General features: G+C 44.7%; 1 protein-coding gene across 2 annotated transcripts in view; it reads left to right on the plus strand.

The window, feature by feature from the left end:
- Positions 1 to 17,662, plus strand: part of LOC126204445 (glucose dehydrogenase [FAD, quinone]) — a 108,922-nt gene that overhangs the window by 65,503 nt on the left and 25,757 nt on the right. Inside the window, exons 2-3 of one of the 2 annotated variants that reach the window (XM_049938833.1) lie at positions 4,841 to 5,233; positions 10,769 to 10,977. In XM_049938833.1, the coding sequence (XP_049794790.1) occupies positions 4,889 to 5,233; positions 10,769 to 10,977 (554 nt within the window). In that variant the 5' untranslated portion in view covers positions 4,841 to 4,888. The remainder of the gene's footprint in view (positions 1 to 4,840; positions 5,234 to 10,768; positions 10,978 to 17,662) is intronic. The other variant, XM_049938832.1, reaches the window with a different exon arrangement.

A 17,662-nucleotide genomic window follows, 5' to 3' on the forward strand; every position in this document is an offset into this window, starting at 1 on the left:
TGACCCAACGAGCTTTCTTTGGTCTTAGAGAACCTTTCCCGAACCATTATGAAGATTGAACCTCGGTCTCAACATCATAACCGTAGACCCACGTCTCATCAGCAGTTACGATTCTCTTAAGGAACATCTCGTTCTCACTTGCGCGATCCAAAAGCTCTTCACAGACTGCGAGGCGAATGTCTTTCTGGTCTGGACTCGTGAGCCGTGGGGCGAACTTGGCGGCAACACAGTGCGTCCAAGGTGCTGTGTCAAGGATTTCGTGACATGTTCTAGTTGAAACCCTACAATGTCTCGGAAAGTCAGTCTTAGATTGGGTTAAGCTCACATACCGTAGGTTTCCTGTATCACTTGGTGTGTCTCTGTAAAGTTTTTGAGTTTCCCACAAAAATTTAATATACACGCGTTGCTCCTCTAACTCCGCCATCTCGAAATTCGCAAACTATGCGACACAACGTTCTACTCAATACAGTACCGCAGAATAACTAAAAACAGACATACAACAATGAAACTTCCGGCAGTTATTCATTAAACGCAGGCGTGTGCAGGAGTGCCAACCGCATTTCGCTGCAACACACCATTCGCGCGAAATTACGAATGTTCAGAAATCTTTTGAACAGACCTCATAAATGGGTCTACCGCATTTCACTGCCACTCGTGTTAGTTGGCTTAAAAGTAACAACAACTTGCTTCCGTTCGTCTCATTTACGCTAAGACATTTCCTCGTCAGTATGATATGTTTTTCCCCCGCTGAGGTAAAATATTCATCCTACACTCTCGTTAAGAGAGTCACAAGGCGAACTCGGCGGGTTTTTTTCTTTTCTTTTTTCCCCCTTGCTACCGCGCATAAAAAAAGGTTGGTATTACCACGAGAAACTTACATCATCACGGGCGGGAATACTCAAGCGACTTGCGCTGAAAAGAGAAGCTCACTGCGAGTTCGTGTTGCTCCCTCTGCCAGTGGGTTACAACCTAACATTCGTTCCAACCAGTCTGTCAGTTACATCTCTATTCTCAGATAACGAAGAAGAACTTTTATAGCTATTACAAATACATAAAGTATACTCTCTCTGTACTGCGTAAGAACAGGACTCGTAAGGTCCAACGGCACAGACCGACCGCCATGTCATCCTCTGGCGATGGGCGTCACTGGACACGGATGTGGAGGGGCGTGTGGCCAGCACACCGCTCTCCCCGCCGTTGTCAGTTTTCGTGACCGGAGCCGCTACCTGTCACACGAGTAGCGACTCAGCTGGCCTCACAAAGGCTCCGTGCTGCCTGCTTGCCAACAGCACTCGGCAGACCTGCACAGAGACCCATCCACGAGCTAGCCAAGCCCGACAGCGCTTAACATCGGTCATCTGACGGGAACCGGTGTTACCACTGCGGCAAGGCTCTTGACAAACATCTAAACTATGATTGTACCGCAATACAATGTACGATTATGCATTTTCATAACAATGAACACAAAATATCTGATGTTAGAGAGATGACGCGATTGGACATACCATCAAGCTGGAAACTTCTATGATGTTGTTGCTGAATTACATGGAGGCGATGCCTGTGGACTGTAGCTGGATTGTGAATGAGCTTGCAAACTACAGCCTTCGTCGGCAATGAACACCAGTCAGCATGGGTGCACGAACCGAGCATCTGTTGTGCAGGTCCAAACGCAGGAACGCTCACTGAACGGCCAGTGAGGAGACGCTGTTCGTAGCCCCTCGGTTCACATGGGCGGTTAGTTTTTCAAACCTTGCACGTCTGTTTGCCTGGACACATCACCGCAGCCATCGTTCACTGCTGTCGTATATGAAGCTATGCTTTGGATAGCGCCGTTTTGCGATGTACGGTATACTTTAACCACACCGGCGCAGAACAGATAAGTCAGCTTTTTCGGAAGTACTTCTACCCTTTGTCCGAAAGCCAATGATTATGCTCCGTTTCCCCATTAGGACAACGACTGCACTGTTTTCCACGTCCCCTGGTTACGCATTTTATACCCTCCACTGTTAGTGCTGCCACCTGTCGCGTACGAGTGATTATTGCTCGTTGACGTGGAACATAGACTGCGGTCACATCAACGTGACTGGAGCGTGTATCCACCATCCATTCGCCGGTCTACATGACCCACCAATCCAAGTCAACTTTACTTCCATTTTGTGCACAACTGCGCCTTCCAGTCCAGTGTACTCTATTCTCTGGTCCCTGTATTTGTTTTCTTGCCTTTTCTTGTAGTTCTTATCATTCATGTCTCCGCGGCCCTCTAAGGAACCGCAGTTTCGGAATGGTTACCACGTTAGAAGTCCGTGTGTCACTCCTGTAAGCTGACCTAATTTTTCCTTTTCGGACACATCAGAGGTTAGTTTTGAAAACCGTGTTTACTTTGCCAAAGCCAGTTTTACACTTCTGTTCATTTCTTTTGATGTCCACCTAGGTGTTCACTGCAACGACGCAGAATGCAAACAGCAAACTGTTTCCTGACTTCAGTGTTCATTTTGTACTTTTTGTACTGTATTTGGATGTCTGCCACGCTCTGTGGCAGAACGCGGGCCATTTGGTTACAGACATGTTTCTTTTAATAATTTTCTCATAATGTGGGGCTACAGTCATAATATTTTCCTTTAAAGTCAGTACCGCCATTAGACAGTTTTTTACTTGCAGTGTTACATTTACACGATCATGATTTCGGCTTTAAAGTGCCATTACCAAGTGTTTGAATGTTATTCAGTGCGTAAGATGGCATACTGTCGTACTTAAAATACACTATTAGACACCTTGACCCTTAGACAATGTGTCTAATAGTGTATTTTAAGTACGACAGTATGCCATCTTACGCACTGAATAACATTAAAACACTTGGTAATGGCACTTTAAAGCCGAAATCATGATCGTGTAAATGTAACACTGCAAGTAAAAAACTGTCTAATGGCGGTACTGACTGTAAAGAAACATATCTCTTCAGTCAGTATAGGTAAGTCGTTGGCAGCGCCAAGCATGACTATCCAAGCGGACAACCTCAAACGTCGGGAGTTTGTGGCGCTACGCCCCTTTTTAAACATCAGGATGTGCTGTGGTACTGAACGCTTTCAGTAAGTGGAAAGTACTTAATCTTGACCTTAACAGACTTCTTTTTCAGCGGCGCGCCACAACGAAAGTTGAATTAACTCAAAGGATTGTTTTGATTAACTTTCTGCAAGTTCGCAAGCTGAGACAGACGAAGATTCAGTTTTTTGCGTATCAGACATTCATAAAAAGTTCTTGGCTTTTTCTTAATTGCCCAACATATCTGCTGGCAACTCTTAATACACCGGTCGGCGCCGCACTTCAATATTTAGTGACCTTCCAAATACAGATCGTTGGCTCGCTTTAATATTCAGTGACCTTCCACAATTAATCAATGAAATTCAGTTCTCAAATCAATGACCATGACAGACAGAAGGAATCAAATTTTTCTTTATGATATTGCATCATATCAACATGCTTGAGTGAGAAACAAATCAACTTTCGTAGTTATCGATGTACAATTTCAAATTAGAAATTATCCACTGACACACATGCTCTTAGCATCAAGTTTACACAAGATCTCATTTTAAACATGGCATTTTTCCGTTTCCAACATAGCTCTCCATTATTACAAAACATTTCAACAATTATTTTCATTCATTAATTTGATTTAAATCAAAGTCGATAACACGCGCCCCACAGACATACATTACTAGACTGAGAATATCAAATACAAAATCACTGGTACAAATGAATCGTAGCATGGCGGCGAGCGCAAAGGACAGGTAAGCAGCTCTTTATTTACTGATAGTCGTAAGAAATGGGTATAAACGCACATAACTACGTTACCTTTTAGAGTTTCGACATAATGCTCGATACATGGGTCGTGTTTGACTGTCAAATTTCGTAAAGCAGAAGTTACAAGCAAAGCAACACGTCTGAATGTAACCATAACTAGAAACATCTTACGAATTTTTGCATTTGTACTGTAAATAGTGACATTACAATTTGTCTTATCTAAAATACCGGCAATGTTTAAATAGTTTACGTATATTTAAGGGGTTTAATAAATCTAGTATTAACAGACGTAACTTAAAGATGTGCTATCAGCCAGTGTTGGTCAACTTCGGCTTTTCTTCGAATAATAGTATGCTGGTTATCAAACTGCTACTATAAGTTGAACGCTTTATTTGTCGTTATTAACAATCGTCTGTATTGATTTGAGTGTTTTTACTAAAACTAGAGTCTACTTTAAACGTGTGTGTATGTGTGTGTGTGTGTGTGTGTGTGTGTGTGTGTGTGTGTGTGTGTGTATAACTTGCTGTTCTTTTCGTAACTGTAGTCTAGAATGTATATGTTAAACTCAACTAGTACGCAAATACTTGCTCAGCTGCAGCATTTATTTAGACCACCGCGTAAAGCTTGCAACGTCACTTCGTTGCAGGAATCGTAGTAGTAACATACACAAACTTCCTGCCGCCACCATCTTGCTTCAGTAAAAGACGCGCCTTTGCCAGCCTAGTAATGTATGTCTGTGACGCGGCGGCTGTGTCTTCTCCCGCGCGACGGTCTTCCCGCGGAGGGCAACGGCCGGCTCACGGTGACTGGCGGCGGCTGGGAAGACGTTGCCGACTGCAAGTTGTGGGGCCTCTCTTCCCTAAATGCAACAGAATACAAACAGAACATTGAGTACACAACTGAAACGTATTTACTTACAGCCAAAATGTTTAACACTAATGCTGTTCATCTTAGGTCATCGTACCGGTGTAACATTGACTCACCTGTCAACCGAGCGGTAGGACGTGTTGTAAATGTCTGGGCCTTCTTGTCACCCCACCAGCTGACTACGGACGGACGCGGTGAGAACATCTGGACTTCGTTCGCAGCGATGCCGCAGCTGGCGAGGTTCCGAGCGCGACCGCTGCTGCTGGCGCTGGCGCTGGTGGTGTGGAGTGGCGGTCGGTCGGCTGCCGCGGCGGACAGGCCGTCCATCCTGGAGTCGGCGTTTCACATCCTGGGGGACCTGGTGCAGCAGGCGCAGACCGAGCCGCGGGACATGGCGGACGCGGGCATGCTGGCCGAGTACGACTTCGTGGTGGTGGGGGCGGGCACCGGCGGCTGCACGCTGGCCAGCCGCCTCAGCGAGGTGCCCGACTGGAACGTGCTGCTGCTGGAGGCCGGCCGCGAGGAGAACTTCGTCATGGACGTCCCCATCCTGGCCAGCTTCCTGCAGGTCGGTACCTCGCCCACGGGTGTATCGCACTGTGGTGACTAGGTGACCACTTGCGACATCACCTAATAGACGCTGCGTGACTCACATCACGGACTATGGCGAAGCAAAGCGTCTGACAACTTGTCATACAGCCCACTGCTGCCATGGGCAAAGGAAACGATTTGTCCTAGATCAAGATAATGCTTAAGATGGACACCATTTAAAAACAATTTGTTTATAACAACGGTGGGTCCGCAGGTCGTGGTCGTGCGGTAGCATTCTCGCTTCCCGCGCCCGGGTTCCCGGGTTCGATTCCCGGCGGGGACAGGGATTTTCTCTGCCTCGTGATGACTGGGTCTTGTGTTATGTCCTTAGTTAGGTTTAAGTAGTTCTAAGTTCTAGGGGACTGATGACCATAGATGTTAAGTCCCATAGTGCTCAGAGCCATTTTTGAACAACGGTGATCGAGCTAAGTGACTGTGGATTAAATTACTAGAAGAAATACAGCAACCATCCACTTTCGTAGTCTGTCCCTCAACGTGTAATATTCGTAGCAACAGAGTGTTTCACAATTCATGTTACAGAGATTGTAGTGGGAACTTAGCAGATGAAGTCTTACGTGGGAAGTCGTGTTCAGGAAACGTCATCGAATCATCAGCCTTATGACTGGTTCGATGCGGCTCGCCAAGAGTTCCTCTGCTGTGCTAACCTCTGCATCTCAGAGTAGCACTTGCAACCTACGTCCTCAGTTATCTGCCACATGTATTCACATCTCTGTCTTCCTCTACAGTTTTGCCCTCTACATCTTCCTTTAGTACCGTGGAAGTAATTACCTGAAGTCATAACAGATGTCCTATCATCCTGTCCCTTCACCTTGTCTGTGTTTTTCAAAGATTCCTTTCCCCTCCATTTCTGTGCAGAACCTCCTCATTCCTTATCTTATCAGCCCAACATTTTCACCATTAGTCTGTGGCACCACACCTTACGTGCTTCTTTTCGCTTTTGTTCTAGTTTCCCTACAATCCATGTTCCACTACCAAACAATGCTGTGCTCCAAACGTACATTCTCAGTAAGTTCTTCCTGAAATTAAGGCCAATATTTGATACTAGCAGACATCTCTTGGCCAGGAATGCCCTTTTTGCCAGTGCCATTCAGCTTTTGATGTCCTCCTTGCTCCGTCCGTTATGGCTTATTTTGCTGCCTAGGTAGCAGAATTCCTTAACTTCCTCTATTTCGTGACTATCAATCCTGATGTTAGGTTTCTCGTTCTTCTCATTTCTGCTATTCCTCATTACTATCGTCTTTCTTCTATCTGCTCTTAAACAATATTCTGTACCCATTATACTGTTCATTCCAGTCAGCAGATCATTTAATTCTTCTTCACTTTCGCTCAGGATAGGAATGTCAGCAGCGAATCGTATCATTGGTATCCTTTCACCTTGAATTTTAATTCCACTCCTGAACCTTTGTTTTATTTCCATCATTGCTTCTTTGGTGTTGAGATTGAACAGTAGGGCGAAACACTACATCCCTGTCTCACACACTTTTTAATCCGAGCACTTCGTTCTTGGTCGTCCACTCTTATTATTCCCTCCTGATCTTGTACATATTGCGTATTACCCGTCTCTCCCTAAAGCTTACCCCTCTTTTTCTCAGAATTTAGAACATTTTGCACCATATTACATTATCGAATCCTTTTCCCAGGTCGACAAATGCCATGAACGTGTCTTGACTTTTCTTTAATCTTGCTTCCATTATCAACCGCTAAGTCAGAGTTGCTTCTCTGATGCCTCCATCTTTCATAAAGACAAACAAATCGTCATTTAACACATCCTCAGTTTTCTTTTCCATTATTTTATGTTTTATCCTTGTCAGCAGCTTGGATGCATGAGCTGTTGATTGCACGATAATTCTCGCACTTCTCAGATCCTACAGTCTTCGGAATTGTCTGGATGCTATTTTTCCAAAATTCAGACGATATGTCGCCATACTCATTCATTCTACACGCCAACGTCAGAAGTCGTTTTGTGCGACTTTCCCCAACGATTTTAGAAATTATGATGGAATATTACCTATCTATTCTGCCTTATTTGAGCTTAAGGCCTCCAAATCTCTCCTAAATTTTGATTCTACTACTGAATCACCCGTTTCTTCTAAATCGACTCCTGTTTCTTCTTCTATAGCATCAGACGAATCTCCCCCCTCACATAGACCTCAGATATATTCTCTCCATCTATCCGACCTCTCCTCTGTGTAATTCCCTTTTAATTTCACCGACGGTTATTTTGATTTTCCTGTATGCTAAGTCAGTCCTTCCGGCAATCATTTCGTTTTCGATTTTCTCACATTTTTCATGCAGTCATTTCGTCTTAGCTTCCTTGAACTTCCTATTTATTTCATTCCTCAGTGAGACTTTTATTTATGTATTTCTGAATTTCCCTGAATGTTATGGCATTTCCTTCTGTCATCGATCAACTAAACTATTTCCTCTGTTACCCTCGGTTTCTTCGCACTTACCTTCTTTGTACCTATGTTTTTCTTACAGCTGCTGTGATTTCCCTGTTTAGAGATGTCCATTCCTCTTCAACTGTACCGCCTACTGTGTTATTCGTTATTAATTTATCTATAGCCTTACAGAACTTCAAGCGTATCTCGTCATTTCCTAATACTTCCATATCCCACTTCTTTGCGTGTAGATTCTTCCTGTCTAATCTCTTAAACTTCAACCTGTTCCTCAATCCTTCTAAATTGTGATTTGGGTCTACATCTACTCCTGGGTGCGCCTCACAATTCAGAATCTGATGTCAGAATCTCTGTCTCGACGTGATGTTATCTAACTGAAATATCCGCATAATTCCCGGCCTTTTCCAAGTATACCTCGTCATTTTGTGATTCTTGAGCAGAGTATTCGCTATTACTAGCTGAAACTTGCTACAGAACTCAATTAGTCTTTCTCCCCTCTCATTCCTCGTCGCAAGCCCATTTTCTCCAGTAACCGTTTCTTCCACTCCTTCCCGTACAACTGCTTTACAGCCCCTCATGACTATTAGATTTTCATCTCCCTTTACGTACGTTATTACCCTTTCAATATCCTCTTACACTTCCTCTCTCTCTTCATATTCAGTTTGCGACGTCGGCAAGTATACCTGAACTATCGATATCGATGATGGTTTCCTATGTATTCTGATAAGAACAACCCTGTCACTGAACATAGCAACCCACTCCCAACCATACCTTCCTACTCATAACAAATCCTCCTCCCGTTATACCACTTTCTGCTGCTGTTGACATTACCCTACACTCATCTGACCAGAAATCCTTGTCTTCTTTTCATTTCACTTCACTGACCCCTACTATATCTAGATTGAGCCTTTGCATTTCCCTTTCCAGATTTTCTAGTCTGTTCAAGCTTCTGAAATTCTCCGCCCCGAATCATAGAACGTTATCCTTTCGTTGGTTATTCAATCTTTTTCTCGCGGTCACCTCCCCTTTGACAGTCCCCCCCCCCTCCCCCTCGGAAATCCGAATGAGATCTACTCCGGAATCTTTTGGCAATGGCGAGATATCTTTTTTTTTTCTTTTTTTGCAGGCCTCATGTCCGGTGGATGCATGCTAGAAAGCGTCAAAGTTATAGGCCCCTGCGCCTGTAGATGTATGTATACACAGGGTGATTCCGTGATGATGTTACAAAATTTCAAAAACGATGGACAAGGATAAATGTATCAATGTGAGGTAAGGGTCCCTGTACCGCAAACGAACAAGTCGAAAGCTAGAAGCGAAAACCGTTGTGATACCTCTGACATATACCGGTAGCCTTTTTGCTACGATTAAAGGGCATGTAAGTTTCAGAGCTGGTAGTATCGACCAAAACAAGAAAATATGTCCAGTGAACGTACGCTCTAAAACGCATACCTGAGGAGCTAGGACCACTTGTTCATCTTCGCTAGTGTGGAACCCATCTCCTCCACTGAACAAGTAGTCTTCGCTCTGAAGGTATGCATTTTTTCCTTGTTTTGCTCCACACTACATTACCACTTCTGAAAGTTGCCTACCCTACATTCATAGCAACAACTGTACCGGTACATGTATTCAATTGTCAGAAGTATCAGAATGGTTTTCGCTTCCATAACTTTAACGCTCTCGTGCGTCGTTGCATGACGTTACCCGACATGGGTTTCTATATAAAACTTGATCTACTATGTCCTTTCTACGACCTCTAGAAATGTGTAACATGAACTGTGAAACTTCCTGTATGTATGATTCAGCGCAGCTCTGGAACGCCTGAAGCAAAAACAAGCAAACTTTGTAAACATATGATTTACTAACTGGAAAGAAAATAGTATATGGCTATGGCTTGCGCAGGTCCTGTTGGCATGAGTACAAGAAACAATGCGATAGAAAAATGGTCGAAAAGACCGATTAATAAGGTCAACTCTGTAATTTATGAAGCGATTAAATGCTCACATTTGAGATGTGTGTGTCCAAGTTGAGTATTGAATTTCACAGAACCTTCCAGAAGGAAGTAATCGTTCACGGAATCGTTAACCCACGACCTTTTGTTCTGAGAAACAGGAATAAACCTGTAACCGGGTAAACGCTTACGGCAGCTGCAAATAAAAAGAAATCCCTTAGTTGTGAATGTTCATTTATACATGTGTAGTATGTGACTTGTAGTCGCCATGATCCTTCCACGAGAGATACAAAGGAGCCAGCAATATACTGCTTGACTCTTCTGGGAACACACGGTCTCGGAATTTTAACAGTAAACCACACCGTAATGAACAGCGCCTCTCTCGCAATATCTGCCATTGAAGATGGATGAACACCTCAATGCTTTCGCCATTACTAAACGAATCTATGACGAAACATGCTTCCGGTTTGCTCTATGAGGGAGGACGAGATTAGTGTTTAACGACCCGTCGACAACGAGGTCATTAGAGACGGAGCACAAGCTCGGATTACTGAAGGATGGGGAAGGAAATCGGCCGTCCGCTTTCAAAGGAACCATCCCGGCATTTGCCTGAAGCGATTTACCGAAATCACGGAAAACCTAAATGTGGATGGCCGGACGCGTGTTTGAACCATCGTCCTCCCTTACGTCAGTCCAATTTGCTAGCAACTGCACCACCTCGCTCGATTAACTTCTTGCTTCCTCTATCAATCCTGTCTGGGACAGATCCCAGACTGACGAGGAATATTAGGTATCGGTCGAACTATCAATCTGTGAGCGAAGTGACAAATCCTACGGGTACCTGCGTTTTGGACATTACGTTGGTGGTCGCTATTAATAACGACGGTGAATATTTGTCCGGTTCTAGTCATTTGTCCTGTTACACAGTTTTCAATCCTACGGGTGTGCCCGAAATGACGATCGGGTGTCGTTCAAAGACTGATGTTTCGTCGGGTGGGTGACACAAAACGCGTTTTTGGTCTTTACCTGATAATCGCGATCATTTGTGTTCTAGCTGTGTATTACTGGAATTGTTGCGTGTCTGTGTTGCTCTCTTCGATTTACTGCCGCGCAGTTCTCAGGCACTGTGCCGGTGTGGTTGCAGTTCACGGAAGCGAACTGGAAGTACAAGACGGAGCCGTCGGACCAGGCGTGCCTGGGGCTGCGCAACCGCCAGTGCAACTTCCCGCGCGGCAAGGTGATGGGCGGCTCCAGCGTGCTCAACTACATGATCTACACGAGGGGCAACCGGCGAGACTACGACAACTGGGAGCGGCTCGGCAACACCGGCTGGGGCTGGGACGACGTCTTCAGGTGAGACTGGCTGCCCCTCTGCCCCTCTGCCCCTCTGCCACTCTGGCCTGACCGCTGTCCGGCTGACGTCACGGCTAATCACAGACGTGGCGTGGACGAGTGCTGCACCGCTCCTCAAGCTCTCACTTACTTCCCCCTACGTATGTATATATGTTGCAAGCCACCACATGGTTTGTTGTGAAAGTTTTGCACCCCTGTCACTTCCACCCTTCTCTGTTCCACCTGAGAAAGATGCAAAAAGAACGACTGCTTGTGATCTGAGTGGGTTTCATCTCTCTAACGTTGTCCTCATGGCCGGTCCGCGAGATCAAGGTATGAAAATGCAATATACAGGGTGTTACAAAAAGGTACGGCCAAACTTTCAGGAAACATTCCTCACACACAGAGAAAGAAAATATGTTATATGGACATGTATCCGGAAACGCTTACTTTCCATGTTAGAGCTCATTTTATTACTTCTGTTCAAATCACATGAATCATGGAATGGAAACACACAGCAACAGAACGTACCAGCGTGACTTCAAACACTTTGTTACAGGTTCAAAATGTCCTCCGTTGAGGATACATACATCCACCCTCCGTTGCATGGAATCCCTGATGCGCTGATGCAGCCCTGGAGAATGGCGTGTTGTATCACAGTCGTCCACAATACGAGCACGAAGAGTCTCTACATTTGGTATCGGGGTTGCGTAGACAAGACCTCTCAAATGCCCCCATAAATGAAAGTCAAGAGGGTTGAGGTCAGGAGAGCGTGGAGGCCATGGAATTGGTCCGCCTCTACCAATCCATCGGTCACCGAATCTGTTGTTGAAAAGCGTACGAACATTTCGACTGAAATGTGCAGGAGCTCCATCGTGCATGAACCACATGTTGTGTCGTACTTGTAAAGGCACATGTTCTAGCAGCACAGGTAGAGTATCCCGTATGAAATCATGGCGGTGAATCGAGGAAGTACAGTACATACTGACGAAACTAAAATGAGCTCTAACATGGAAATTAAGCGTTTCCGGACACATGTCCACATAACATCTTTTCTTTATTTGTGTGTGAGGAATGTTTCCTGAATGTTTGGTCGTACCTTTTTGTAACACCCTGTATACTTGTTCTAGGAAGTCACGCTCTAGGAGTTACAGCAGTAAACCACTCCGTTATGGCGCCCAACGCGCGACTTTGAGCGTCTGCGACTCATTTTCGTGTTTACGAGCCTGTGAGGAAACGCGCTGTCATTCTTCGGATCGTCTCCATGTCCCCTGCCAATCCCGTCTAGCACACGTGCCACGCTGATTAACAATACTATAGTATCGGTCGACCGAGTGTTTTGCAGGTTACTTCCTTCGCTTATTCACTATACTTCCTAAGGATTCTGCCAATGAATTTCAGTCTGCCTTTTTCTACAATTAGTTTTATGTGGTCTATCGACTTTTGGTCCACGTACAAGAGCAACGGTGACCCAGTTACCGTGTTCATTCGTATCCTTGTTAGCGAGAGTGAAGTTCAAAACTCCACCGCAAAACACCGATGTCCCACGCAAGATGACTTGGGCACCTACGAAATCCTTGGTAGTAATAGAAATGTTTTCTAGTGCTTTAAAAACTGTAAGACGCGAACACCTACTACCCCTAAAATAACGCGGCATAACTAATCTGCAGAACAGCTGGAGGACAAAAGTCATTCCATACGCATACTCATAGATCATTAATGTATGTGATTGCTTCCAGTTAATGTTCGGCAATACTGCAATCACGCAACGACGGGCCTCGCCGCCTAATTTTACACGCAGTAGGTTACATGCACCAAGCATCAATCCTCTGCCCGTCTTTGTGGCCGGCCGAAGTGGCCGTGCGGTTAAAGGCGCTGCAGTCTGGAACCGCAAGACCGCTACGGTCGCAGGTTCGAATCCTGCCTCGGGCATGGATGTTTGTGATGTCCTTAGGTTAGTTAGGTTTAACTAGTTCTAAGTTCTAGGGGACTAATGACCTCAGCAGTTGAGTCCCATAGTGCTCAGAGCCATTTGAACCATTTTTGAACCGTCTTCGTGCATTTCGCTAGGATTTTCTAGCCATGTGTCTACTCTGTATATGTAACAGCATCAGCACCATTCCTTCACAAATTAATGCATTTAACATGACACGCAAATGTTTACAATATATCCCACTCCGGTAAATATTTTTGCTAACTAGTTTCTCATATTCAAAGATGACTGACATATGAATATTCGGAGGATGATTCAGCAATACATTTTCATCATTATTGAGTGAATTACGCTCTAACGCTCTACAGCTCAGAAGTGTGCGACATTAATGAACAGCAACAGAAGAAATTACTGTCTGGGAATCTATACAGTAGGTAGGATGTGCCGTGTACTGCGGTTGGAGCCTGTGCAAATGCAAACACAGAAAAGTAGCCTGTAAAATACGAGATTGGGTCCCTTCTGGAGGACGAAGAAGACAGAGGAGAGCGTGGGAACAGGAGTAAAGCCAGCCCCTAAAAGTACCGTCTCCACTCACCGAAAGTCCAGCCCAGAGTGCGCAACTTCCTGCAGCGAACTTCCCCCAAGTAGACGGTAGAGACCAGAGGGATGCTTACCGTCACCAACTTAACTACTGTCCAATGACCACCGAATAGCTACAAATCTCTCTGCCTTGACTGAGAAAGCTACGTCAGCTTCCCTGTTGCTACCATAACAGACAGCCAGATGTTGCACTGCTATCATATAAAAGACAAATTCAACGTACACACTCACTCACTCATTCATACAGATGATAAAAGGAAATTTGGGAGCACAGACTGCAGGTGATGTACATAGGATTAGATGTTTACTGGAAAAATTGATACTTTAAAGTTACACGAAGAACAAAACTAAATTACAAATAATTAAGCGTGACAGTATGAAATACAATTTAAATAGTATGAAACGAATCTAACAGAGACGTTTCACTTGGAACACAGTTTCGCTTTGGAGGCATGCCTTCCGAAGGGTATAGCGGTCCGTAAACACGGCCTTACGTAAAGCCTCGTGGGGAACCCCCATACAACTACGGCGGTAAGGCGAATGAACGGCACAGGAAGTGCAAGGCGCCAATGATTTCCGCCACGGAGTCTCCGGCGTCTCCCGGCGTGAACGACACTGCCGCTCGTCTGTCTGCTCAACACGCTGCAGGCCCACTGGATTTCCCGTGCAGTCTACAATGCGTCGCAGCCCGCTATCCTATTACCCGGCAAGGCGAACTGGTTACCTGAGATGTACAAATTCTCCTTCCAGCCCGCCTGCCCCTGTCTGCGCCGTAACCGTTAAAGTAGCTCAACTTGACACAACGGAGACACGGGAGTGCAACTGTGCTGAAGCACAGTAGTTGAAGCAGGTCAACTTGGGTTTCAGCAAGCCTGTCACGCTTCGTAGGACCCGTTCAGCCTGCTACGTCTGACAACAGGTTGCACCATCAATCCAACGTGACTACAGAATAGCCAGGTATATCTTTGCGTAGATAGTTTCACTGCAACTCATTTATCATAACGGTGCCAGCAGTAAAATTAACAAACGAAACTTATAGGAGATCGAGGAGAAGCTAACAGTTGGGGAATATGTACTAAGTCGAGCAGGGGAAAAGCTTCCGTGGTTTCTAAGGCAGCTTCAAATAAATGTGAAGGTGGCTTACAATACAAATTGTATAAAAAGTTACTAAACACTCATTCGGGAACCTCTACCACGTTACCTGTTTGTAAATTTTACCATCAGTTTCCTCACTCTGCAAATATTTTGAAAGAGGACAAAGACTTAGTGGCTAACAAACGTGTGGAACTGTGTGCTAAGGACTTGAGGCCATTTAGTAGTACATAGGCTCTCTCAGTTTAGCGCAAACATTGATTGAAATAGGACAAAAAAACATGGCTCCGAGGATATTAAAAAACACATTCTGGTGATATGTAACATAGTGCGAAAAAAATTTAGCATAACAGAAAAGCTTTTTTCCTACATTAAAATAATATGAAAAATGAATTTAGTGTTTGCTAAAATCAATTTGGGAAATTTAGAATCAACTATTTTGTTCACTTAGAATAAATTCAGTGAAACCACAGAGCACATCCTGGAAAAAGTAATCAAAATTTATATAATTGCGGTCATATTTGGCTGACAAACCGCACTTTACTTGGTGCTGCAGTATAACAGCTATCTTCAAGTTCTTAAATGCAAGAGATCTCTACTTTCAGAGACGGTTCTGATTACTACAGAAAACGTGTATTAGAGGTGAACTGATGATGGTTGCAATTGACCGTAGTCACTACTAATCTAGACAGGGCGAACTTTCACAGAAAACCGTTCTTATCGAAATAAAGAAATAATCCCAAAAATACGCCGAAAAGGAAAAAAGGAACAAATAAAAATCAACCATTTTCTCGCCTGCTGTGACCCAAAATGAATATATGTTTCATTGAGCCACGTCTTGTGGTACTCAGGTTAAAAAAAATCAATTCGAATCCTCCTCATAACACTACAGTGGAAGCGTCTAGAAATAACAGCTACGTAGCGTATCATAGCGAGAAGACGGACAGGCAAGCACAATTCAGTCAGCCTGCTTGTGTTGGGCACAGCTTGACTTGGATGGGAGTAAAGGGGCCTCTCCGTTCTGCTGATAAAGTGCGGTGACTTGCCTGTCTGGCTAACAGGCGAGCATTGGCAGGCTAAAAGCAGATTTTGCACTTCTCTGCTGGTTACCCAGTCAGAGGGACTACACAGTCGCGCTTATGCCTGAATAACAAACAGGCCAGGGCAAGTAGTACCACTGTACACTCCAGTACTCTGACAAGCGGAGCGCTGCCACGCGCTACACCACGTCTGTACGCGTCTATTACTGTAGTCTGATCCAAATTACTTGGTAGTTGACGCCTGTCACTCGCCGCGACAGCGCTGCCACACCGGCTGCCAGCTACCGCTCGGTTATAGGTGACTCACAAACGGGGCGGATTACTTCACAAATGCTGGTAACGCGTAACGCGGAGCAGTGTTGGAGCGGCCAGCACGAGGTGTGCGACAGTCTCTGTCGGCAGCTGACTTTAAGTGACAAGTGATTGAACTGTAGCAGGCGGCGCGCCTTTCAGCCCTCAATTCAGACTGATGCCCCAACCCAACCCAACCACAACCTTGTGATGTGCAAACTTATCCGAGAAAACAGCGGTCAACAATCAGCGGCAGAATAAAAAGCACGATGGCTTTGCTCACAGCAGCCAAAGCAAACTTAAGATAGAAAAATTTCATTTTCAGATTTTTTTATTTTTTTTTTTTTATAAAAAGAACTGTCATCGATTGGTTGCCTGAAATTATCCTCACAGTGGTCTCACGAACTGCCACTTTGCCAGCCGATGATCAGTTCTGGTTGATATTCGGTCGTATATTACAGACGATACTGGCAAATTCCATACGAAAAAAAAGAATCGTAGGAAGAAAAATAAAGCCAAATAAAAAAGGTTAACGCGATAATGAAAATGACACGGAAAAGCGTTAGAAATTAAAGAAATAACATTTACATCAATTAATTGAATAAAAATAATAACGAAAGTCTACCGACTAGATTTAGAAATAAAAACAAAAAATTGTGGTTCACGAGTTTCGAACTAAAAACGTCCTACACGACAGGCAAATGCGCTGACCACCACGCTAGAACACCATGACACGATACCTACACCTGTTACATTTCGGACTGTCATAGTCCAGTAGCAACGATGAACTCCAGCCTTCAAAAATTTGGCTTCGCGTAATGCCGTGCGAATCTTTTCTAGTGTAAGTCCATCTCTGTGATTATAACAACTGCGTTTGTGACGCTGGACTGCGTATAGTGCAGAAGGACCAGTAGTGTTTCATTAGCGCTGTGTACGAAACGCGATGTATATCGTCTGCATCGTTTGTCTGTATGTTGGTTGGTTGGTTGGTTGGTTGGTTGGTTGGTTGGTTGGTTGGTTGGTCGGTCTGTCTATGGGGAAAGGGGGGGGGGGGGACTGCTTGGTTATCGGCCCCTGCCTGTACGTGTGTTTTGTTCTGTGGTTATCATATGTGATGAAATACGAAATTAAGAGGTCAGATTCAGGAGTCGGTATCCAAAGAAACAAGAGAGAAAGCCGGACAAGGTGAACTGACCAACTGTTCTGGCAGTTTGACAATGGTCCATGGTTCGGGCGTGACCATGACCGCTCTGATTGGAAGAAACCTGTGAAGTACCAACTATCAAGTAATTTTAATCGGACTACAAAAATGGAAAAAGTAAGTGCAGCGTATCTCATGTTGGCTGCTCACCATGCCTTTCTGGCAGTATTTGTAAAACTATCATCCTTGTTGATGCTGCAAATCTGTAGTTGCTGATTCACCTGGTGTTTCAGTCGCGGATGATAATACCGACGCTTCGTTCGAATCTTCGCTCACTGATTATGCTACATTTTCAGTTTTATCGTCCACCGCAGTATCTCACCTCTAGTAATGACAACACACTTTTTTGCGTGACACAAGTTCTACAGTCGCAGTAAAAACAAACTGGTCGTGCGGTCTAGCGCCCGCCGGCATGGTAGCTCAGCGTGTTCGGTCAGAGAGCCGGTTGGCCTCGGTAATAAAAAAAACTGAGCCGATGGATCAACAAACGAACTTGAATGGATGTCATTGTGACGTCCGCAACGACCAAACACAACGATCAACAACGAA

Source organism: Schistocerca nitens, chromosome 9, assembly GCF_023898315.1.
Source record: "Schistocerca nitens isolate TAMUIC-IGC-003100 chromosome 9, iqSchNite1.1, whole genome shotgun sequence".
NCBI lineage: Eukaryota > Metazoa > Arthropoda > Insecta > Orthoptera > Acrididae > Schistocerca > Schistocerca nitens.